The sequence below is a fragment of the Hyaena hyaena genome, unplaced genomic scaffold (genome assembly GCF_003009895.1).
Source record: "Hyaena hyaena isolate Hyena2069 unplaced genomic scaffold, ASM300989v1 scaffold_372, whole genome shotgun sequence".
Taxonomy (NCBI): domain Eukaryota; kingdom Metazoa; phylum Chordata; class Mammalia; order Carnivora; family Hyaenidae; genus Hyaena; species Hyaena hyaena.
Window position 1 is genome coordinate 1,220,526 of NW_024081004.1, and position 23,794 is coordinate 1,244,319.

General features: G+C 35.1%; 1 protein-coding gene across 1 annotated transcript in view; it reads right to left on the reverse strand.

Annotated features, from left to right (window-relative positions):
• The window catches only part of NUP155 (nucleoporin 155), a 69,346-nt gene that overhangs the window by 34,179 nt on the left and 11,373 nt on the right, over positions 1 to 23,794 (reverse strand). Inside the window, exons 5-20 of the mRNA XM_039250521.1 lie at positions 20,840 to 20,932; positions 19,895 to 20,061; positions 17,682 to 17,787; positions 16,613 to 16,686; positions 16,215 to 16,306; positions 14,471 to 14,568; positions 13,819 to 13,971; positions 12,185 to 12,285; positions 9,682 to 9,852; positions 7,887 to 7,997; positions 5,908 to 6,002; positions 5,080 to 5,168; positions 4,553 to 4,615; positions 3,904 to 4,051; positions 2,489 to 2,555; positions 1,122 to 1,237 (exon numbers count right to left, since the gene is read on the reverse strand). Of these exons, the coding sequence (XP_039106452.1) occupies positions 1,122 to 1,237; positions 2,489 to 2,555; positions 3,904 to 4,051; positions 4,553 to 4,615; positions 5,080 to 5,168; positions 5,908 to 6,002; positions 7,887 to 7,997; positions 9,682 to 9,852; positions 12,185 to 12,285; positions 13,819 to 13,971; positions 14,471 to 14,568; positions 16,215 to 16,306; positions 16,613 to 16,686; positions 17,682 to 17,787; positions 19,895 to 20,061; positions 20,840 to 20,932 (1,744 nt within the window). The remainder of the gene's footprint in view (positions 1 to 1,121; positions 1,238 to 2,488; positions 2,556 to 3,903; positions 4,052 to 4,552; positions 4,616 to 5,079; positions 5,169 to 5,907; positions 6,003 to 7,886; positions 7,998 to 9,681; positions 9,853 to 12,184; positions 12,286 to 13,818; positions 13,972 to 14,470; positions 14,569 to 16,214; positions 16,307 to 16,612; positions 16,687 to 17,681; positions 17,788 to 19,894; positions 20,062 to 20,839; positions 20,933 to 23,794) is intronic.

Here is a 23,794-nt window from a genome sequence, read left to right on the forward strand (position 1 = left end):
GAGGCAAACCATGAGAGACTCTTGAATGCTGACAAAAACTGAGGACTGATGGATGTGGGAGGGAGAGGGGGATGGGCATGGAGGAGGGCACTTTGGGGATGAGCACTGAGTGTTATGTGGAAACTAATTTGACAATAAACTATTTGTAAAAAAAAAAAAATAAATAAACACACACAAAAAAGTATAAAATGCTAAAAAAAATAAAGAAATGCATATTTAGATATTTTATGATATTTAGATATTTTATGTTATACTTCAGATCATAAATTTTCTGGTCAATGAAATGAAATTTTTACAAAAAAAACCATTTTTATAATTAAAAACAAGTTCATCCTAAACACGTCCACACAAAAATTTTTACAGGTTTGTTCACATGACCATTATTCATAACACCCAAAAAACTATACAACCCAAATGAGCATTGTCTGATGATAAAACAAAATGAAACGAAAAGTACTGATACACACTAAAACATGTGAACCTCGAAAATATACTAAAGGAAAGAAGCCAGAAACAAAAGGCCACACATTTCCATTTTTATAAAAAGCCAAGAATATGGCAGACACAGAGAGACAGATTAGTGGTTGCTAGGGATGGGGAGAGCTATGCCCTGAGTGTCTCACCATATTCCTATATGATGGCATTAGGACATGGGGCCTTTTGGAGGTAATTAGGTTTAGATGGGGTAACAACAGTGAAGCCCCCATGATGACATTAGCACCCTTAGAAAAGCAGACCAGAGAACCTGTTACCTAGTTTTCTCTCTGCGATGTGAGGACACAGAAAGAAAACAGCCATCTGTAAACCAGGAGAAGAGTCCTCACCAGAACCCAATCCATTGTGATCTCAGACTTCTAGCCCCCAGAACTATGAGAAATAAATGATTGTTATTTAAGCCATTCTATGGTATTTTTGTTACTGCAGCCTAAGATAGGGAGTGACTGCTAATGGGTTAAGAGTTTCTTTTTGGTGTCATGAAAATGTTCTGGAATTAGATAGTAGTGATAATTGCATAGCCTCAAATATACTGAGAACATTTAAAAGAATGAATTTTATAACACGTAAATTATATCTCAGAGAAAAAAGGGAAAAATGGGTAAATAAGTCTTATTTATTCTTACTTTGGATTTCCTAATGGTCCTCCTGCAAATTGAGAGTTTCTGTCTAGAAATTCTTGCAAACCTTTTAGTTCTTGTAACACTGACTCCAGCAGCTGGGAGGGAACGCTACTTTCAATCTATAAGGGAAAAAAAGTGTTTTCCAAAGTTTTAAAACACTGAAAAAGTATATAGATAAAACACATACTCTTTATATCTGGAACTGAATGTAAACTTTCAATTTTGAAGTATCCTATCTTCATAAACATAATTATTTATCAATTCATGCTTGACAAAATAAAGGGCTAGATACTCACATCCCTCCTGTCCTCTGATTTGATTTAGGTATAATTTACAGACAGCAAAATTAGCAGAGCTTAAACGAATTAATAGCTTTTTATGTTTTTAATATAGTCACTGCCCAGAACACAATATAAAATATTTCCAATATCCAAGAAGCTCTCTAATGCTCCTTCCTAGTCATTAGTTATTCCATATTCCAGGTAACGACTCTTATCACCACACATTAGCTTTGCCTGTTCTTGAACTTCAGATAAATGAAATCATATACTATGTTACCTAAATACATTCTAATTCTTAGAAACGTGGACTTTTAAAAGATTATCAGAATTGAAAAGATATTTGATATTTTACCATTTTAAAAAGAAAAAAAGGCTTAAACTACATTCCTACTTCAGGTTAAAAGAATTTTACTAACTGAATTTATGTTAATACAAAGTTTTAAAGAATCTTTTTTTTTTTTTAAATGTTTTATTTATTTCTAGGAGAGAAAGAGAGAGACAGCGTGAGCAGGGGAGGGTCAGAGAGAGAGGGAGTCACAGACTGAAACAGGCTCCAGGCTCTGAGCTGGCAGTCAGCACAGAGCCCAACGCGGGGCTCGAACCCAGGAACTGCGAGATCATGACCCAAGCGAAAGTCAGACGCTTAACCGACTAAGCCACCCAGGCGCCCCTAAAGAATCTTTTTTTTTAAGCACTCTACAAAGTATACCAACACATGGAAATTAGAACTGGGTCTGTGGAGCTTTTGGGGGGCATATAAGCAAAATACTAAATAGCAGCTTTGAGTAATATTAAGTACTAGGATTTATTCTGTTTAACCCTCACAAGAACCTTAAGAGATATTTTACTATTCTCATTTTCTAGTGAAGTATCAGACTGAATTATGAAAGTTAAGAAAATTACTCATCATTTTGTAAGTGACAAACCTGGGTAAGGAAAGGTTATTGAACATGCATACAACGTGTACATAAAAGAATGACCACTGCATCTTTTTACAACATCAAGAAATGTGAAACAATCTATTTATCCAATTAATACCATAAACTGATTACACAGCAACAATGGAATACTATTATACAACACACTTACTGCAGTGATCTCTCTGCTGCCACTCTTGAATACTCTCTCCACAACTAAACTAGCATCCCAGATATTTCTGAAATAAAAAAAATTTATAAAAAAATGATTACAATATGTAGTAAATTCCTTTCTGTGTATTTGTTAAAGTACAGCAATGATTTCACATAACATTTCATGAAGTTATCCAAAAGAATGGAAAAGAAGAAAATGTCTAAGCCTGACATATCTAAATTATTTCATAGAATACTGTTGAAGAAAAATCAAAACACGATGGACAGTGAATTTTAAACAAGAAAGCTTATAATGCAAAAACGAATTTATAAAGGAGTGCTGCAGTGTTTTATATTTTGAGCAAATGATTCAAATTAAAGCATCCATCTCAAATCTAAGACAAATATATAGCACACAGGACAATTAACGAGGTGATATGATAGACTAATTGCAAAAATGGCTGTAATTTGTTGTTCCTCCTTATATATATCCTTAACATGTTAGATGTGTCTCTCATAATGAGGAATCTATTTCCCATTTTTTAATGGACTCTTTTTTTTTTAATTTTGAGAGAGAGAGAGGGAAAGAAAGAGAGAGGGAGACAGAGAGAGAGAGAGGGAGTGAGTGAGCGTGAGAGCACGCGCACAAGCAGGGGAGAGGTGGAGAGAAAGGGAGAGAGAGAATCCCAAGCAGGCTCTGTACCATCAGCACAGAGCCTGATAATGGGGCTTGAATTCATAAACTGTAAGATCATTACCTGAGCTGAAATCAGGAGTTGGATGCTCAACCAACTGAGCCACCCAGGCACCCCTAGATCCTATTTTTGAATCTAGGTTGGCCTAGAGATGTTCCCCTGGTCCAGTGAATGAAAGTAATGGTAAAGCCAACTCTGTATCTAGGTATCAAGAGATTTTGCAAATTTCTACCATCTTGATGGGACTTTGCTACCACCAAGTAAATAAACCCCGGCTAACCTGCTGGAGGATGAGACCATGTGAATAACAACCTACCTGTCCCAGCAGATACCATTCTAGACCACCATACAAACATGACCCTAAACATGTGAGAATGCAGACAAGACTGGTAGCCCTCTCTTCAACCTCATGGCTGACTGCATATAAATGAGTGAGCCTAGCCAAGACCAGAACTGCCTAGTTGACTTGCAGACACATGTCACTGGGTTATGGGGTGGTTTGGAACACTACATATTAATATGTATGTGTATACATATATGTAAAGCACAGCAACAGATATAGGTGGTTAGATGATAAAAAAAAAAAAGCTAAGCAATAGAATAGTCTTATAATGAACAAATGAAATAAAACATAAGTAAATTTAATAGAATAAGATGATATCCCAAATTTAGAGTTAAAAATATTCATACAAAATTGGAGAAGGTGAGCAATAGTTGGGTTATTCCATAGAAAACTTACCCCATGATTCGAGAAAAGTAAATACAAATACCATTGTGTTTTCCAGAGTACACGATCTCTGGTGCAGCCACACAACTCATACTTGTGGCCTGAGTTGCTGGGTTTCCTGAAGCACACAGTGGTGTTGACATGGCAGGAGGGTGTACACCTTGAATGCACACAATAAAGACAAGCCTTTAAATTTAACCTTAAACATTCAGAATTCTCAATAACCCAAGCCTGTGTGTCTAGACCCAAAGGTAAGAATATTTACAAAAATACTAGAATAAACAGATACTGAATTTGGTTTTCCCTGAAAAGAAGAGACTCAGACTTGGATGGGTGTTCCCAGGGAGGCTTTCAAGTGTCAGCCTGCAGGATAAAAGGAAAGAAAGCTTGCCATCACTACTCCTTAATGTTGGGAATCAAATAGAGCTAATTATACAGATTACATGGCTGCTAATTAAATCCTAGTACCCAGATAAAGAGCTTTCCAGGCACACTGGTAAAGGTGCTCCTATGGAAAGGCCTTCATAGGCAAATGTCAATACTTGCTTGGATGTGAGTTGTACCAAATTATGATATTTTTTAAGAGAACAGGGCAACTTAATCTTTCTCTCATTAGGCATTAAGGATAATAACAGTATTATAAAATAAAGAAAATAGATACCTTGAGATGGTGTTCCCAAAAATGATGGACTTGGGTATGGACTACTACTAGGAATAGGAGAACCTAAAAAGAAAAGAAGAATATAAAAATTTATAAAATAATTTCCCAATCTTTTAAATCTGATTAAATTAGATAAGCTGTTTCTAAGCATGAGTCAGGAGTGGCACCATCCATGACATATTCAAGATTTAGGGTCTCCTCTTATTTCCCAGGAAGTTTCTAACTATCTCCACTTTGGAAAACACTGAGGTGGGAGTTTACTCATTATTAAATCATTCCTCCTTCTTTTTGAATAACAAACGAGTTCTGTAAATACTACTGGTTACGTGTTATTTTGTTCTCCAACATAAAGAACTCGGTATTACCATATCATCACTTTCAAGAGTCAGACATCTATAGAACTATTCACCCAATAAAACCATAGCAGTAAACCAAATATAATGAAAAGATTTGTTATTAAAATATGCTGTATAGTTTCTAAAATTCAAACTATTAGGAATAGTCTCATTTCAATGTTTCATACTCACTAGCGTAGACAGGAGACCCCAAGATGGGACCCACATTACTTGGAGCAGGGAGAGTGGTTGGAAATCTCATCTGTGCTTCACCGCCATACCTGTTTTTATGACAAGAGAGGCTGATCTTATTCAGCGAACTTATCCACCTTAAAAGCTGGAATTGTTTCAAGTCCTGCATAGCTCCCAAATAAAGCTTTAAACATTAGAGGCTTTAATGTATTGTATTCACAGTGCTTATATATAAGCGTAGATTTAGAATACTTAGTTAATAAATGTTGATTTGAATCTCTACCAGAAAAAATTATAAGGGACTCTAGCAATTTCTAAGAAGGGTCACTAATACCCAGAATTTACTTAGAGTATATGGCACTGTAATTTTCATACCAGATTATGGTCAGACAGCACTGGAAAAACTGTTTTAAACAAATCAGACTTCAAATTCTTATCTTTAGCTAAATACTTTCCAAATAAAAAGATCTCTTTGATACCAAGTTTCCTTAAAGTGATTCAGAATCCCTCAATGCCACTGATACAAAAAAAGCAGAGTCACTCTAGTGTTTTAGGAAATACAAAAGATATAATAACTGGAGTAGAAAGAGGTGAAGAAAGAATACTAGACAGAAGAAGTTACCTAGAGCAAGGGTAACAATTCATACATTGCGCTAATCTAGCAAATTCTGATAGCATATAATCTTTCCAGATTTCAACCTTTTGCAAAAGAATTTTAGTAACTTGGCTATATCATTCCTCAACTGTTTGGCAAGCCCTTAAACCATCATGTTGGCCAATGCAACCACTTAAAAAAGTGGCCAAGAATAAAAGAAAATGGATATATACCTGAAGAAAGCCCGAGTAGCCCATGCAGATACTTCTCTATCACAAGCAGCAGTGGAACAAGCAAGGATAAGGCAAGTTGCACAAGCCTGGTCTTCCTGTTTAAAAAAAAAAAAAAAGAAAGAAAAGAAAAGAAAAAAAGAGTATCTTGCCTTCTCTTAAACATAAACATTTATTTATTATATTTTATTTTAAATGTTTATTTTGAAAGATAAGAGTGTGTGAACAGGGGAAGAGCAGAGAGAGAGAGAGAGAGAGAGAGAGAGAGAGAGAGAATCCCAAGCATGCTTCGTGCTGTCAGCGGAGAGTCCGATGTGGGGCTCGATCTCAAGAACTGAGAGATCATGACCTGAGGAAAACTCCAGATTTGGACATTCAACCGAGTTACCCAGGCGCCCCAAACATAAATATTTATAAAGAAGTTTTGGTTATTGCTGTACCCAATGTTTAAATCTGTGCCTAGCACAGAGCAAGTGCTTAATATATATTTGCTAAGTGAATGAGATCAGATAGTATGAAAGAGGAGGAAGTTTACCATAGGCACTATCATTAAAGGGTGCTCGGTTTTTCTTTTTATCTAGATTCTATTTTAGTTTATAGTTTATTCCCCTAATTTTTTGCTCTCAGGATCTTTTTTTAATTTTTATTTAAAAAAATTTTTTTAAATGTTTTTTATTTATTTCTGAGAGAGAGACACAGTGAACAGCGGAGGGTCAGAGAGAGAGGGAGATACAGAATCTGAAGCAGGCTCCAGGCTCTGAGCTAGCTGTCAGCACAGTGCCCAACGCGGGGCTCAAACCCACAAACTGTGAGATCATGACCTGAGCCAAAGCTGGACGTTTAACTGACTGAGCCACCCAGGTGCCCCTCTCTCAATCTTTTTTACCTTTTAGAAAATAACAACAGTAGTTAACATTTATTGAGTACCTGTCATGTGTCAGGTACTATTTTAAGAGGATAGCATATATCAATCCCCACATCATATACTATTGTAATGCATGTTTTTTTGTTTGTTTATTTGAGCAAGAGAAAGAGAGAGTGCGTGCGTGTGTGAGAAGGGCAGAGAGAGAGAGAAAGAGAGATAATCTCAAGCAGGCTCCGCACTGTCAGCACATATGGGCCCATATGGGGCTTCAACTCACAAACTGTAAGATCATGACCTGAACTGAAACCAAGGGTTGGAAGCTAACTGACTGAACCACACAGGCACACCTATAATGCATATTTTACACATGAAGAAACTGAAGCCCACAGAATTCAAGTACTCTACCCTGTTTTGGAGCTGGTGATTGGAATTCAGTGTCTCTGTATTTAACTTTGATTTGATATTCTTGATCTTAAGCTTTCTGAGTTTCACCTTCTCAATTACAGCTGTAGCTTTGAAATACTAATGCCCCTATCACTACTGCCCTCAATTTTTTCCTCAGGTCACTGGCAAAAATTAAAAAAAAAAAAAAAAGAGAGAGAGAGAGAGTTGTCCATAAATGTGTTTTTAATAAAAATGCATTTATCACATAACTTGAATATCAGTCTCTTACTAGTATACTTTAAGTGCTTATCAATAATAACAAATGAAAAATCCGAGTTTACTGCATAAGCTTTACTTGTTAGTAACTTCTTTAGTGACTAAAGAAAGGAAACCTGTTAAGATTACCTGTTTATTTTTTTTTTTAATGTTTATTATTACTGAGACAGAAACACAGCATGAGTCGGGGAGGGGCAGAGAGAGAGGGAGACATAGAATTTGAAATAGGCTCCAGGCTCTGCAGTGTCAACACAGAGTCCAATGTGGGGCTCGAACCCATGAACTGTGAGATCATGACCTAAGCCGAAGTCAGACACTCAAATGACTGAGTCACCCAGGTGCCCCTAAGATTACCTGTTAATTATAGTATTTTGATTCCTAACTTAGATAAAATTGAGCTATGACTCCCATTCTTTCATTGTTTAAAACATATTTAAAAAAAAATACAAATAATTACCTGATGTAATTTAAAGAATCTTTCAATTTCTTCTCCATCTCCACCTACATTACTCACAAGTAGGTGCCTCAGTTGATCCACAGGTCTAAGTTTATGAAACATAAGACTCCCCTAAGAAGTTAAAAAAAAAAACAAAACATAAATACATAAATAATAGATTTATCAGGCATGGCTGGATCAACTGACCCTGGTATTTTATTTAATAAAATCAATAAAACAAATAAAACCCTTCAAGAATACAAAGCAAACTGGTCAAAAGGAACATCTACCTTTCAATTCTCAAACTATACTAAATCTATGTATCCATAAAGAAGACTAAATAAGATAACAGTGTTCTGTAAGACACAAAATATATTCACAGGGCATGTACTATTACCATGCATAAAACACAGGTTTATAAAATGTTGTATCTACAAGAGTCAGAACCTTTTTATAATTAATTTGGGATTTATTTTTTGGTGGAGGTCAGTGCTTTCTTATTAAATTTAGAAAGTTCTGATATAGGTTCAAGTAAATACTTGAATTTAGAATAAATTTAAGTTGTCCCTCAAAACAGAGGATTAAAGTTAGATTATCCATTAATCATGTTGGCATAAGTAAATCCATTTAGAAAACAATCGCTGGATTCTTAATCATATACCAAGACAAATTCCAAACAGATCAAAGATTTAAATGACAAAACTGTACTAAAATAAACTGTGGGGAACTTTTTATAAACCCCCGAATGAGGAAGTTTCTGTTGTTTCGTTTTTACTAATTTCATAAATCCCAAAGATAAAAGAAAATTTTGACTACTTATATACTTTATCCATAGGGGAAAAATCTCAATAAACAAAATAAAATGACAAACCAGGAAAAATATGACACTAAAATTATAAAACGTTTCCTTGTTGATAAAGAGCTTCTCTAAATCAAAAAGAAACAGACAATTCAATAAAATAGGAATCAACAGTTTACAGAAAAATAAGCACTTGAAAAGACTGTCCATCTTACTCTTAATAAAAAGAGATATGATAGTTGGACAAGATGTAAGGAAATAGGCACTCAATATTCATCAATACTGAATATACGCATACCTGCAGGAATCTGGCAACATATATCAAAATTAGAGAAAAACATATTCTTTGACCCAGCAGAGGCGGTGCTACAGCTCTATTCATACAAACAGAAAATAATACATGCACAAGATTGTAGCATTACAAACAGCAAAATATAATCCATTAATAGGGGCCTCGTTACATATGGTACAACCATATAAAAGAAAATCTTTCAAACATAAAATGAGAAAGTTCTTCATATGATGATATAGAAAGATCTCTAAAATATATATTTGAAATATAAAAAGCAAAGCATAAAACAGTGTAAAGAATACGTAACCATTATTTTATGGTTTGCATATCTGCACCTCTGGAAGGATACACAGATGCTGATGACATACATGGGTCTGTAGGGAAGGGATCTCAACTGGAAGGGAGATTTTACTCTGCATACTCCTTGTTACGCCATTAAAATTTTGTTAATACGTTATTATTCAAAAAACCAATACTTAGGTTATTTTATTTGATGCTGCTGAACACTGCCAGAAGTGCTGCTTCAGAAAACATACAACACTTTATAAACAGCAAATTCTTTTTGTTGCATTTTTGGTACTTACAAATTATTCCTTAAGAATAACTTTAAGAGTAAAAATTATTGAGACACTTAAGCAAATGACTCTATTAAGCATGTACTGCAGAACACCTAACATTAAACATTGCTTCTTTTTTGTCTCCACCTTAAGAGACCATGTACATACCTGTGCTGAGAGGAGAACAAATTTCTTTGGAGGCAACATGTGCTGCTGTACCACAACTGGTGAGTCAGTTATTGGAATATGATCCTTATTTAAGGGTGTAATTATTTTATCTACTTTCAATTCATCTATTGCAGAGAGAGCCCATGAATGACCATCAACACGGGTTGTCATCTATACAAAAGAAATAAACTTTTTATAGCTGTTATTTAGGTAACATAAAGCAAAACCTTCTAAAAAGGAAAAACATATAGGTCTAATCTCTAAGGAAATGCAGAATTTCATAAATTAATAACCCATGAATGTGAACATTCTCAAGTTTCTATTTAATGCTCTACTGTCTATTCCTTTAATAAGGCCATCTTCTATGACAATAATTTTTTATACTACAAGGCAGAGGTAAAATTTTATGAGTAACAGTAAATCGGGGTGCCTGGGTGGCTCAGTTGGTTGTGTCTGACTCTTGATTTCGGCTCAGATCGTGATCTTGTGGTCATGGAGTGGAGCCAGCATGGGATTCTCTCTTTCCTCTCTCTCTCTCTCTCAAAAATAAATAAACTTCATTTAAAAAAATAGATTATTTGGTAGCTGTTTTTCTTTTAAAAAGTTTGTATTTGTAACAAGATTATACAAATCATAGAATATGATGCACAGTATTTGCTTAAAAAAGTAAGTTGTCATTTTGATCATTTATTGCTTCCTATATACCAGGCAGTATGTTGAGTGCTCTACACATATGAACAAACCCACAGAGGTGGGTATTCTTATAACTATTACAAACAAGGTAATTGGGGGCCAGAGATACATTAAACCCTTTGAGCCATGGCTTTAAGGAAATGGAGCCAGAATTCAAACCTGTATTCCCTAATACTGTGCTTCCATGAGGACAGGGTTCATATCTTATTGAGTTCTGAATCCTCACAGTCTACCACAGCATGAACACATAGTCAGTGCTCAGCAAAGTTTAAGAATGAAAAAAAAATTTTTTGAGAAAAATGCTTCTTGCCTCGACACCTACCTTCTACCCCTACCCCGGCTCCTTGGGCCATATCAGAAACTTGGAAGAGCCCATTTAAACCATGCCTTCATCCCTGGGATGCTTTCTTCTTCCTCTCACCTACATACCTTTTCCTGCTCCCATTACTAAAAGGGCTTAAATGTGAGAATAACCAGGGAGCAGTCAGTGGCAGCTGGAACCAAAATGCCTTTAAAGAGACGATTCTAAAGAGAGTATATTTATTTGGTTTGATCAGCATCCTCAGGGGGCAGGAAGCATGGGCTATGCGAGGGCATTTAGGAGAAATAGATGGGGGGAGACAGGGAATACCAATGGGAAGGAGCAGAGATGGCTCCCCTAGCCATACTGTTGATGGTACTGGCCTCTCCTTAGCTCCTTCTATGCTAAGGGCTGAGATGAGCAGCCTAGGTGTGGGACTGGGGCAGGGCAGGCCGGGGCTGCAAACCTTACCTAGGAACTCCACATCGACTTCATGGAATATGTGGTGATAATCTGCTTTTAAAACACAACCATGTGTTTGTGTGTGTACGTTTGTATATGCAGGGAAGAGATATGAAACAAAATGCGAAAGGGTTGGTAACTCTTTAATTACGGGCATTCAATTTATCATTCTATTCTTGTGCATGCTTGGAAATTTCTATAATAAAAAACATTTTTTAAAAATTTAGACAGAACTATAAATTAAAGACACCATTAAGATAAAATTCTAAGTCATAACTACAGTGGGTGGCCTCATAATTAAATAACTAAAAACCCAATATATCTAAATGGGACAGAAGTCATTTCAGAAAAGATACATGCATTTTTGGGTACACTATGAAAAACTTTTTTTTTTTTTTAAATATTTTTATTTATTTCTAGGAGAGAGAGAGAGAGAGAGAGAGTGTGACCAGGAGAGGATCAGAGAGAGAGGGAAACACAGAATCTGAAACAGGCTCCAGGCTCTGAGCTGTCAGTCAGCACAGAGCCCGACGCGGGACTCGAACCCACGAACCGCGAGATCATGACCTAAGCGAAAGTTGGACGCTTAACCGACTAAGCCACCCAGGCGCCCTGAAAAACTTTTTTTTTTTTAAATGTTTATTGATTTTTGAGAAAGAGAGACAGAGCACAAGTTGGGGAGGAGCAGTGAGAGGGCGACACAGAATCCGGAGCAGGCTCCAGGCTCTGAGCTGTCAGCACAGAGACCGATGCAGCACTCGAACTCACGAATAGCGAGGTCATGACCTGAGCTGAAGTCGGACGCTTAACTGACTGAGCCAACCAGGTGCGAAAAACTTTCTAAAAGGGTTCCAATGTTAAAATATATTTTTAACAATTACTGTTAATGACTTCCAACCTCAGAGAGGAATAACAATTAAAAGAATGTACTTATTTTCCATTTTTAATCATATATGATTATTCAAAATAAATACAACGTAAGTATTCTTAAAATTTTATTCTTCACTTAAAATTAAAAAGTTCTTTAAGATTCTCAGGATAAGTTACCTGAGTTTCCATCATTGGCTTTTGGAAAGGAAATGTATCATGGTTAACACACCACAAAATGTCATTATCTTCATTTTCCGAGGCTGCCATCAGTAGAATACCTAAAAGTTTAATACACAAAATCTTATAGCATGCCAAATAATATGCATCCTTAATTATCTTAATTAGTAATATTAATTACTAATATTAATACATATAACATGCACTGTTATTAGTAAACAGGTTACAAAATAAGAAAAAATTAATCCCTTAAAAGGACATACAATTATCGGTAGGGTAGGATCATTAAGTGTTCCATATCTTATACTTCACTTCTCTTGTGTAAACTTATTTTTTTTATATCTTAAAATTTCTGTTTTTTTTTCCCTGAATACAATTCATTGTCAAGTTAGCTAATATACAGCATATACAGTAGTGCGCTCTTGGTTTTGGGAGTAGATTCCCATTATTCTATTATTTTTTAATGTTTATTTATTTTTGAGAGACAGAGAGAGACACAGAGTGTGAGCAGGGGAGGGGCAGAGAGAGGGAGATAAGAATCCAAAGCAGGCTACAGGCTTCAAGCTGTTCGCAGAGCCTGATGTGAGGCTTGACCCATGAACTGTGAGATCATGACCTTAGCCAAAGTCAGGCGCTCAACCGACTGAGCCACCCAGATGCCCCTTAAATTTTCTGTTTTAAAAATACGTTTATTTATTTATTTTGAGAGAGAGCACAAATGGGAGAGGGGCAGAGAGAAAGAGGGAGAGACTCCTCCATGCTCAGTGCAGAGCCTGATGTAGGGTATGATCTTATGACTGTGATACCATGATCTGAGTTGATATTAAGAGTCAGATGCTCAGGGGCGCCTGGGTGGCTTAGTCGGTTAAGAGTCCGACTTTCGCTTGGGTCATGATCTCGCGGTTCGTGGGTTCGAGCCCCGCGTCAGCCTCTGTGCTGACTGCCAGCTCAGAGCCTGGAGACTGTTTCAGTCTGTGACTCCCTCTCTCTTTGACCCTCCCCTGCTCACGCTGTCTCTCTCTCTCTCCTAGAAATAAATAAAAAAAGACATTAAAAAAAAACATTAAAAAAAAAAAAAAAGAGTCAGATGCTCAACCAACTGAACTACCCAGGCATCCTAACATCTTAAAATTTCCAAAGTTAGGATATAGTTCATAATCAATGGGCTTATGAATTTAATTATTAACTTTAAAAAAGCATATTTAGTACATAAAAAATGTTGTAATTTTCACTCATTGGTATATAATAGTCAATGAAATGGAATTTAATGTACTGGTTATCCCAAACCCATCATGAATAAAAATGATTAAGTTAAACTAGTGGAATGGCAGATATAAACAGACTATAAAAGCATCATCTTAGCAATACTAGTTATAAGAGGACAGTTTAATTTTGAAATTTACAGTGCTTGTGCTCAATTCCAGCCCACTAACTTCTTCCCTTTATACTGACTTTAGTGACATCAGTCTTAAGTCCACTGGGGTTGCAGGTTATAAAACCATAATTAATGTAAAGAAACTAAGACATTCTAAATTTTATTGGAAAATTTGTTATTTTCAAATGGTTCAAAAGACATTCTAATTTTAATACTTTAAAAAACTCAATCTTAACTCTGATAGTATTTCAAAATTTACCTTTACTGTAAAGTGCTTTATGTACTTTTGAAGGCTTTTCCACTGTTGAAGATGCTGAGAATCCAGGAGGTAAGCGAACATGAACCAGTGTCAATGTGTTAGGTCGTGCTAATGGCTGTCTGAATGGACAAGTGCTGAAATATAACCTTATACCTAATGTTGGAGTAAAATTATACATCAGTTAACAGAAAATTAAAATCCTGAGGTATATGTGTTATTGAAGTAATTTTACAGGGTAACTTCAGACACCTGTTAAAGTCACACATTTCCTGACTGATCTAAAGTCCTCATGTGTAATATTACCTGAAGGAGATTTCTAAGAATGTGTCATTTAGAAATGATAGGTGAAATCAACACATTTTAGTAGAAAGAATCTGCAACTTTAAGCCAAAGGAGTCCTTGTTCCTGTTCAGGCTCTGTCACTGATTAACCACTCTCCTTTTCAGGCCTAGATTTTTATAGATTTTACATCTAGAAAATGAGGAGAAAGAACCAAGAAAATCTTCCAATTTTCAAAATTCTTAATTTATGACTCATTCATATAGCTTGATAATTAATACAGAAGTAAAAACACATTTCTAATATAAATTTCCAAATTTGAAGATTATCAACTTCTAAAAGCAACAGTAAACATACAAATTAAACAACATACCTGCATGTGTGACTGCCAATAACTGACAATCCAGTGATTCAGAATTTTCAATCACTGCTATCTGAACAATTGGTTTAAAAACAGAACGATCTATGGTCCTACAAGAAAGGAAAAAAAACTAGTCTATTTTTAAAATGGTCTACTAAATATGTAAATATGCTAAAATAAGACTAACTTCTTAGAAAATTAATACAAGTGCCAGCAAAAATCCCTGAAAATGAGTTTACATTAATATTGTTAGAAGTAACCCTTTTCTGAAAGATCATAAAAGGCTAAGTCCTTTGGGTAAATGGTTAATGAGGAACAAAGCATTCTCAGCATCAAATTCTCACTGTAAAGATTACCACTAATTCAAATGAAGGAAAAATGAAACTTTATAACCAGAGACCTGGTAAATAGCACCTTAGCCAAGTTTTCCATACCAGAAAAACCGGTACCTACTGATGTAACACTGCAAGGAGTTCACTTTACCTATGTAATACTGTCCAGAAACATAAAACAAAACAATTACCCTATTTTCTGAACCTTATGACAATGAAAAAAAAAGACAAATTCAAAAAATGAGATATTCTACAAATAAGACTCCTGTCCCACCCCACCAAATGTAGGGAAAAGGAAAGGCAGTGAGACACCTGCTCTATGTCAGTAAGACAAATGACCAATGTAATTCATGGGCCCTGACTGAATCTGGAGAAAAATGAAAAGAAAAACTGTTAAGAAAGATTTCTGGGACTATTAAGTAATTTAATATGAACTGTATAATTACAATATAGTATCACAAAATTATTCATTATTTTAGATGTGGAACTGTATTGTGTGTAACAGACTTAGGAAATGAAAGTTGACGGATGAAAGTCATGATGTCTGTAACTTACTTTCAAGTAGTTCATAGGAAAGAAAGTGAGCAAATTAAGGGAAAGTTGTTAAAACTGCTGAATTTGGATAAAGGGTATATCAGTTTTTACCATATTGCTCTTCTAGTTTTTCTGTGGATTTAAAAACACTTTAAAAAAAAAAAAAGTTGGGAGTTGAAAAAGGAGAAACCTTGTTTTAGATGGTCTATCTTCAAATTTTTTTTGTCATTGAAAAGAAAATATTGATTTTTCACTAGGATATCTGAATGCAGCAATGACCCAAGCACATAGAAAACTGAAGCTGAAAATTTGAGGCCTTTTATGCACCTGAACTAAATTAGTTGTGATATATGTAAATCACAGTGTACAGTGTTTGAAGACTTGGCCTGTAGTTTGGGTTCTAGTACTTCTCTAGGAGTCAGACTTCAGATAAACCGTAACACCCATTAGTTTCAGTTTCCTCAAGAATACAATGTGCACAACTGTAAAGTTCCTGTATTCCCAAACTGCACGTGTGTCAATTATCAGACCAACTAATCTTATACTATGCAGGCCCATTAAAAGGCTGGAGTGTTCACAAGTGGGGAACTTTGAGATATGTAGCTTCTTAGTGACAACTCCTGTAACTGCCTGTTACAGACAACCTAAAGCTTAAAGTTCCAAAGAAAAACATGTCAAACTGTACTTGACACTGTAAAACCAGTCTGCCTTGTTTCAAACCATCCAACATCAGAATTAAAAGAGTCTTTCTCTAGCAGCTCTAACATAACCTCCAATGTCATCTCCTTCAGCATTCCTTATCCTTCAGAGATATTTTGAAGAGAAAACAATTTTAGCATGCTGTACACAATGAGCACAAATGAAACATCTGATAATAAATTACATATTACCTAGCAATGTTTCCAGCAGCAGAGACAATAGAATTCTGTGAAACTGAGGCAACTCTGCTCATTCCTTGTCCATCTTGGCCCAAATCATAAACCTGTGAATAAAAAATTGTACCCACTTAAACATAACTATAACCCCTGTGCACTTTACAAAATAATCTTTTAAATAATGTTTTATTGAGCAGACCCCTTCTTTTCAGGGATCCTTTAATTGTGGCACTTCATACAAATATGACAACATTCAGAGATTTGAAATTTCATTATAAAAGGACCCTGAGAGGTAGCTTTTTAAAAAGCATACAGCCTATAGGAAAAGGCTAAGAGTAACTGAATCTCCTCTTTAAAAACAGGATGTTCTTCCTCCACTTAAATGGTAGTATAATATTAATACTAATACTTACCTGTATGACTCCTTTCTCAGATCGTGTATATAAAATATTTCTAGAATTATCAATTGCAATTTGAAGAATAGGATCTATAAGACCAAAAAAAAAAAAAATCCTCAAAAATTAATAAATAAAACACATCAGCCACTCACAATAAATTAAAATTGCTGAATTAGAACTTTGCAATTAGGGGCTTTTCTCTTCCTTTGTAGATAAGTCCTAGGATTTTTACATGAGGACAAAGTGAAGAAGCATTTAGATCAGACAATATATGGGAAAAAAAGGAGACATCAAATACTGTGACTGGATTAAGAGCCTCACAAATAAATTACTCTGTCTTCTCAATGAATTTTAAGCCAAATCAAAACTAAGTTCTGTATTATTTCTTCATCCAACATTTAATGAATGTCTATTGTATGCTAGAAACACAAGAATAATTATACTTAGTGTGTTCCTTTAAGAAACTTCCAGTTTAATGAATCATTGTGTGAAGGGAAAAAATTTTAAATTTCAGTCATAAAGTTTTTTGAGTGTATTTATCTTATCTCACTAAAATATTTTTTAATTATTTCACCAGCCTAAATCTCTCATTTTATTAAAAACTCAAATGTATTCACTTTTATTCATATTCAATTTGTTCTAGACAGGCAAAACATGTAGTAGAGGTCTCTCTCATATACATGGTGTTGGTTTAAGTATGCACAGCTGTTTTAGACCCATGCTCTGTGATGTGACATTTATAGGAATTTGGAAATAAAACCCACACTATTTTATAATCTCTTCTTCCTTTGAACATATACCAAATGTTATTTAATAAGACAAACTTTCAGTTAAGAATGAGAATTTCTGGAGGCACCTGGGTGGCTCAGTTTAGTGCCCAATTATTGATCTGGACTCAGGTCATAATCTTATGGCTCCTGAGTTTGAGCACAGAGCCTGCTTGGGATTCTCTGTTTCTGTCTCTGCCCCCCTACCCCCAAAATAAACAAACATTTAAAAAAAACTGAGAACTTTGGAAGAAAATGTTAAGTCAACAATCTGTTAAAAAAATTTTTATTTGCCAAATTTATTATTTTCTACTTACCATCTTCTGAGAATGTAAACTGTAGCAATGAAGGAACAAGGAAAGAAAGTGCGCTCTTTGAGTGGTTTATTTTCCTGCATCTTTGGCTAAACCAACCTGCTTCTGCCTTAGAAGGAAAAATTGAAAGAAGGAAGACTTGTAAATGTAGGTATATCTGTCATAGCAACTACTATATACCCACGGTACAAAAATCCTCAAACTGTACTGAAATATCAATAATTCTAAATAAAATGATACATAATATTCAGAATAAGTATTGAGTTTAGTCCTTTAATTAAAAATAGGAAATGTAGTTAGCCATAATCATATCACTGCTCACAATGAAATCAGCTATTTCAAAACCTCATAGTGCTGTTAGTAAACTCATATTTTAGTTATCTTAAAAACTCTTTTATTTAAAAGCAGTAAAGCAGGGGTTCCTGGGTGGCTCGCTTGGTTAAGCATCCAACTTCAGCTTAGGTCATGATCTCAGGGCTTGTGGGTTCGAGCCCCACATTGGGCTCTGTTCAGAGTCTGTGTCTCCCTCTCTGCTCCTCCCCTGATTGCATTCTCTCTCTCCCTCTCTCAAAAATAAACATTTAAAAATAAATAAAAAATAAAAGTAGTAAAGCAAATAATTAGTGCAGCTTATAAGAGCCCAGTACACAGGACAGAGGTACCTGTATCATCTCTTCCCACTTCAGCTAAAAAGAAATTTTAACAATAGCAGACATTGCCAATCACAATCTACAGTGTACTTCTCAATGACTGACTTTTGCCATACAAAATCTTTTCTTTTTAGTATTTATTTTTGAGAGACAAAGACAGAGTCCAAGCTGGGGAGGGCAGAAAGAGAGGGAGACACAGAACCCAAAGCAGGCTCCAGGCTCTGAGCTATCTACACAGAGGCCGCCGCAGGGCTCGAATTCCCAACCCACGAGGTCATGATCTAAGCTGAAGTAGGACACTCAACCAACTGAGCCACCCAGGCGTTGCCCCCCACTTCTTTTTTGATAATGAACAAAACCAAGAGAAACTGGGTAAGAGATACAATGTAATATAAAAAACACAGTGACCAGGGTTGTAGTCCTAGCTCTGCCACTAATTAGTTATGTGACTCTGAGAATATTATCAGTTCCCTAACATTTACAGTAATGAAAAAAGGCAATAATACAGTAGGGAAAAGACATAAAAGGGCATTTCAAAATAGAGAAAACATACATGACCAAAAATTCATGAAAAGATCCTCCCTCAATTCAACCAGAAATTTAAAAAAAAAATTTCCCTCTTACACTGGCCAAAATTAGTAAGTTTAATAGTAGCATGGGGGAGATATATACATAGACATCTTCTAAGAGTCTAACTCTTAGAGGGCAATATGAAAATATTAAATACAATTTTAAATGCATATATTCTATAACCTAGCCATTAGAATTCTATGTCTCTACACAAAAAAGAATCTACACATATACAAGGAGTCCTGCAAAAGAATTATTTGTGAAAAGGGAAACTGAAAGCCTAGATGTCCATCAAGAAAGGAATTGCTAAGGGGTGCCTGGGTGGCTCAGTCAGTTAAGCATCTGACTCTTGATTTTGGCTCAGGTCAGGATCTCACAGTTCATGAATTCAAGCCCATATTCAGGCTGCACTGACAGCATGGAGCCTGCCTAGGATTCTCCCTCTACCTCTCTTTTAAAATAAATTAAAAAAAAAAAAAAAAAAAAAAAAAAAAAAAAAAAAAAAAAAAAANTTAAAAAAAAAAAAAAAAAAAAAAAAAAAAAAAAAAAAAAAAAAAACAGAAGAAAGAATTGCTAAGTAAACAATGCATATCATTTTACAGACAAATATGCAACAATCACAAAACATAACACAATTTAGTGAAAAGCCAATTATGTAACAAAACATAAGCAATCATCTAAGTAAAAGCATACATACAGAAAAATAATTATATAATTGTATATGTGTATACACACCTAAATATATATTTATAATTATCAATATATCATGTTCTAAAAAAATAATAGAATAATGGTTTTTATTTGTAGAAGAGAGAGGACCATGTTTTATAGGCATGGTATAGTCATGGAAGACTATGGTTTTAACTCTATGTATGAATATTTTCCCTAAGAATATATTAGTATGCTTATATAATTAAAAAAACAGAAGCAAAATCTATCCCCCAAAATGAAAAAAATCAAGAGAGACAAAAAAATGTTTATGAAAGCTAGACTTACTTGATATGCTACTTCATATAAACAGCCATCCTTTCCAGCCAAGAAAATTCTGCCATTATCAGTGGAAGTTATTGTTAAAAGGTAAGTATTGTCAGTGGGAAGAGAATATAAGGGATCTGGGAGCAACTGCATTCCACCACACATACTGTCATTAAGAACTCCAGAACCTATTTTTTTTAAAGAAAGAATACAGGAATCAGCTTATCAGCTTTTTTCAAGTTTGAGACAATCACTGTATTATCTTCAGAACTGGTGTTGTTACTGACTTCTTATTGATACATCCAAAAGCTTCTATAACATAATTCTTAAATCACTATAAAAAGTCTGATACAATTTATTCAAGTTAGATAGAACTTATAATATGTATATGTATAAAAATTTATAACATAGAATAAGTTTTATATATGTTACATTATACAACATCAAAAACTATCCCAAATTATTAAATTTTAGAAATGAGCCTAAGGATATGATAGTAATAATCACTAATCTGAGTCACTGAAATTCAACATTGAGTCACATGAAATTCACCCAGATTGCCAAAATGCCAAAAAAACCATTGAATATACAAGTAACAAATTAATGTCTTCTTATGTTAAAGGAAAGAATGTACATTTCGGTGTTCTGTATGTTACAATGGCTAGTCAAAAAACTAGAAACAAAGAAATTGAAAGCATTATTGGAAAAACTTGCTAGTGTCAATTGTTTCTCCTTTACTACCCTTTTATACTGTACATTTAAGGAGTGTACATTAATGCAGTAAACATATTCAAAATACCTGTTTGGTGGAGCTACTAACCTGAAAGAAACAAGCCCTGTAGGGAAATATTATTTTGCTATGAGCAAACAGTTTGGAAAGTTAACTTAGTAAAAAACATTAGCTTTTAATTATATTAAATTGGTTAACATTTTTATTTTCAAAATACCACATATGGATTGCTATACCTGTTTGTAAATTAGCATAGCTAAGTCCAAGAATCACTATATCCACAGGGGTTGCCAAAACCAGCAGGTGCCGTACGTGAGGCTGAAAGATACCTAAGACAGAGTAGACATGGGTTAGGGATTATTCCAAAAAAATCCACTTACACTATTTAAGCATTAAGAGACTATAGCTTTACCATTTCATCCACATCCACTATCTAAGCATTAATAGACTAATGGTTTACCACCAAAATGAACTAGTGATTAAACAGTAATGAAGGGACACCTGGATGGCTCAGTTGGTAAAACATGTGACTCTTGATCCTGAAGTTGTGAATTCAAGCCCCACGATGGGTGTGGAGCCTACTTTAAAAAAATCCAAAAAACATTTAAATAGTGTATGAAAAGTCTGAACTCCATTTAATTTTGAAGTTAAAATATTACTACCTATGATCATGTAAATAAGTAAATAGTAATAAAAAAGAACCATATTAAAAAAGAAACACTTCAGGGGCACCTGGTTGGCTCAGTCAGTTAAGCATTGGACTCTTGGTTTCAGCTCAGGTCATGATCTCGTGGTTCTTTCTTTTTTTTTTTTAACGTTTATTTTTATTTTTGAGAGACAGAGCATGAGTGGGGGAGGGGCAGCAGAGACATACACAATCTGAAGCAGGTTCTAGACTCTGAGCTGTCAGCACAGAATCCAACATGGGGCTGTAACCCACGAACCGTGAGATCATAACCTGAGCCGATGTCAGATGCTTAACTGACTGAGCCACCTAGGCGCCCCATATCTCATGGTTCTTGAAATCGACACCTGAATCGTGCCTCACACTGAAAGCAAGGAGTCTGCTTGGGATTTTCTCTCTCCCTCTTTCTCTAACCCATCCCTCCTTTCACACAAGCTCACTCACTCTCTCAAAATAAATAAACTTTAAAAAAAGAAAAGAAACACTTCAGTATTTAATGCCATTTAAAATCAGCACTACATGGGGCACCTGGGTGGCTCAGTCAGTTAGGGGTCTGACTCTTGATTTCTGCTCAAGTCATGATCTCACAGTTTATGAGTTCAAACCCCATGTTGGGCTATGCACTGAAAGTGTGGGGCCTGCTTGGGAGTCTCTCCCCCTTCTTCTCTGCCCCTCCCTCACATGCATACACATGTGCTCTCTCTGAAAATAAATTAAAAATTTTTTTTTAATTCCAAAATCAGCATGGCATTACAAAATAATCTGTTTATTAAAATATAAAGCATTGTATTTGTATACCCACGTTCATAGCAGCATAATTCATAGTACCCAAAAGGTGGAAGCAACCCAAGTGTCTGCCAACAGATGAATGGATAAACAAAATGTGGTCTACATATATAGTAGAATATGATCCAGTCTTTAAAAAGGAAATTCTTACACATACTATAACAGGAATGAATCTTAAGACCATTATAAGTGAAATAAACCAGTTGCAAAGAGAAAAATACCATATAATTCCACTTATGTCAGATGTCTATAGTCGAATTCACAGAAACAGATAAAAGAGTTTAAATATTAAATGAGTTTCCCAGATGTATTTATATACCAAAATCAGACAGTTTCAGAGGGGAGATTCCCAAGTACAAACTTTTTTTTTAAATTCATGCTAAGGTACTGTTTAACTATATTTTCTTTTTATGGTATTACCATTAAGAAGTGCACAGGGCGCAAGATGATATATGTTACAATGTCCAAAAATAGTGTCTTACTGACAGGAATAAAAGGAAATATATCTTATGTTACAATTATGGACATCTCTTCACCTATATACCTTTGGCCTACTTAAGGGTGTTAAATACCACAGAAAGTACAAAACATCTACTTTCAGTGATGAATTATGAGGGCCACAAAAGTCAGCTTTGTGTATCAAGCTTCCAGTCAGTAATGCTGAAGGCACAGATCTACCTGATGAACTCAAAATATACCTGATATTTCATGATAAACTGACTTAGAAAGCCTAAACTTCATGAAAACTTATGTTTTCCTTAACAGAAGCCTTATCTCAAAGTATTCAGTCACTGGGCTATGCCAAAGAAGTCATCTTTGGCTACAGAAACTTAAGTAGGTTGGAATTCTACAGATGGTGGAGCTGGTTTAGGACTTCGAGTAAAGAAAGATAAATAAAGTAGCATCTTGTCGAATGATGTCATCTTCTCTAAATCTCTCTTTATTCAAGTATTTTGCAACAGAAGATGGCAGAAATGGAAGCCATCTCCCTTCAGGATGCAGCAAGGGTAAATGACTGACATTTCTCCCTTCTGTCAACCCTCACTTCTTACCTATAAAGTGCATTATCTTATTAGCACCTTTTAGAAGTTAACATAAGTTGTTTAGGTCTTTGGAATAATTTCAAGTTTCACTACTTTTGAATAGAAAAGTTTTAAAAGTTTGAAAAAGTTTTGAAAGAAAAAGTGTAATACCTGTGTACAAATATGAGCATTTATGACCCTTTGCTAACACATCTGCTTTTGTTGTTTCGATGAAGAAAATCAATAGAACCATAACTCATTGCATGTTTACAAAGGCATGCTTTGGCCCTGAAAACTCGGCCAAAGGTACCTTCAACGTCTAATGCAACTTCAATGACAGTATGAATTGGCACCTTTTCAAGAGATGTTGGTTCAGAAACAGGAAAATACAAAGTTCTTCTCTTCTATGGAAAACTACACCGACTTTCCAGAAGTAACTGACTAAGGGTACCTGGGTGGTTAGTTAAGCATCCAACTCTTCATTTTGACTGAAATCATGATACCAGGGTTGTGGAATTGAGCCCCATATCAGGCTTGCACAGAGCAGGGAGCACAGAACTTGCTTAATATTCTCTCTCTCCCTCTCCCTGCCCCTCCTCTGTTGCTTGCGCACTCTCTAGATAGATAAAGTATAGATAGGTAGAAGTAACTGACTAAACTTGAGGTAGGAAGTTTACTGTGCTAGAGAGACAAAGAAG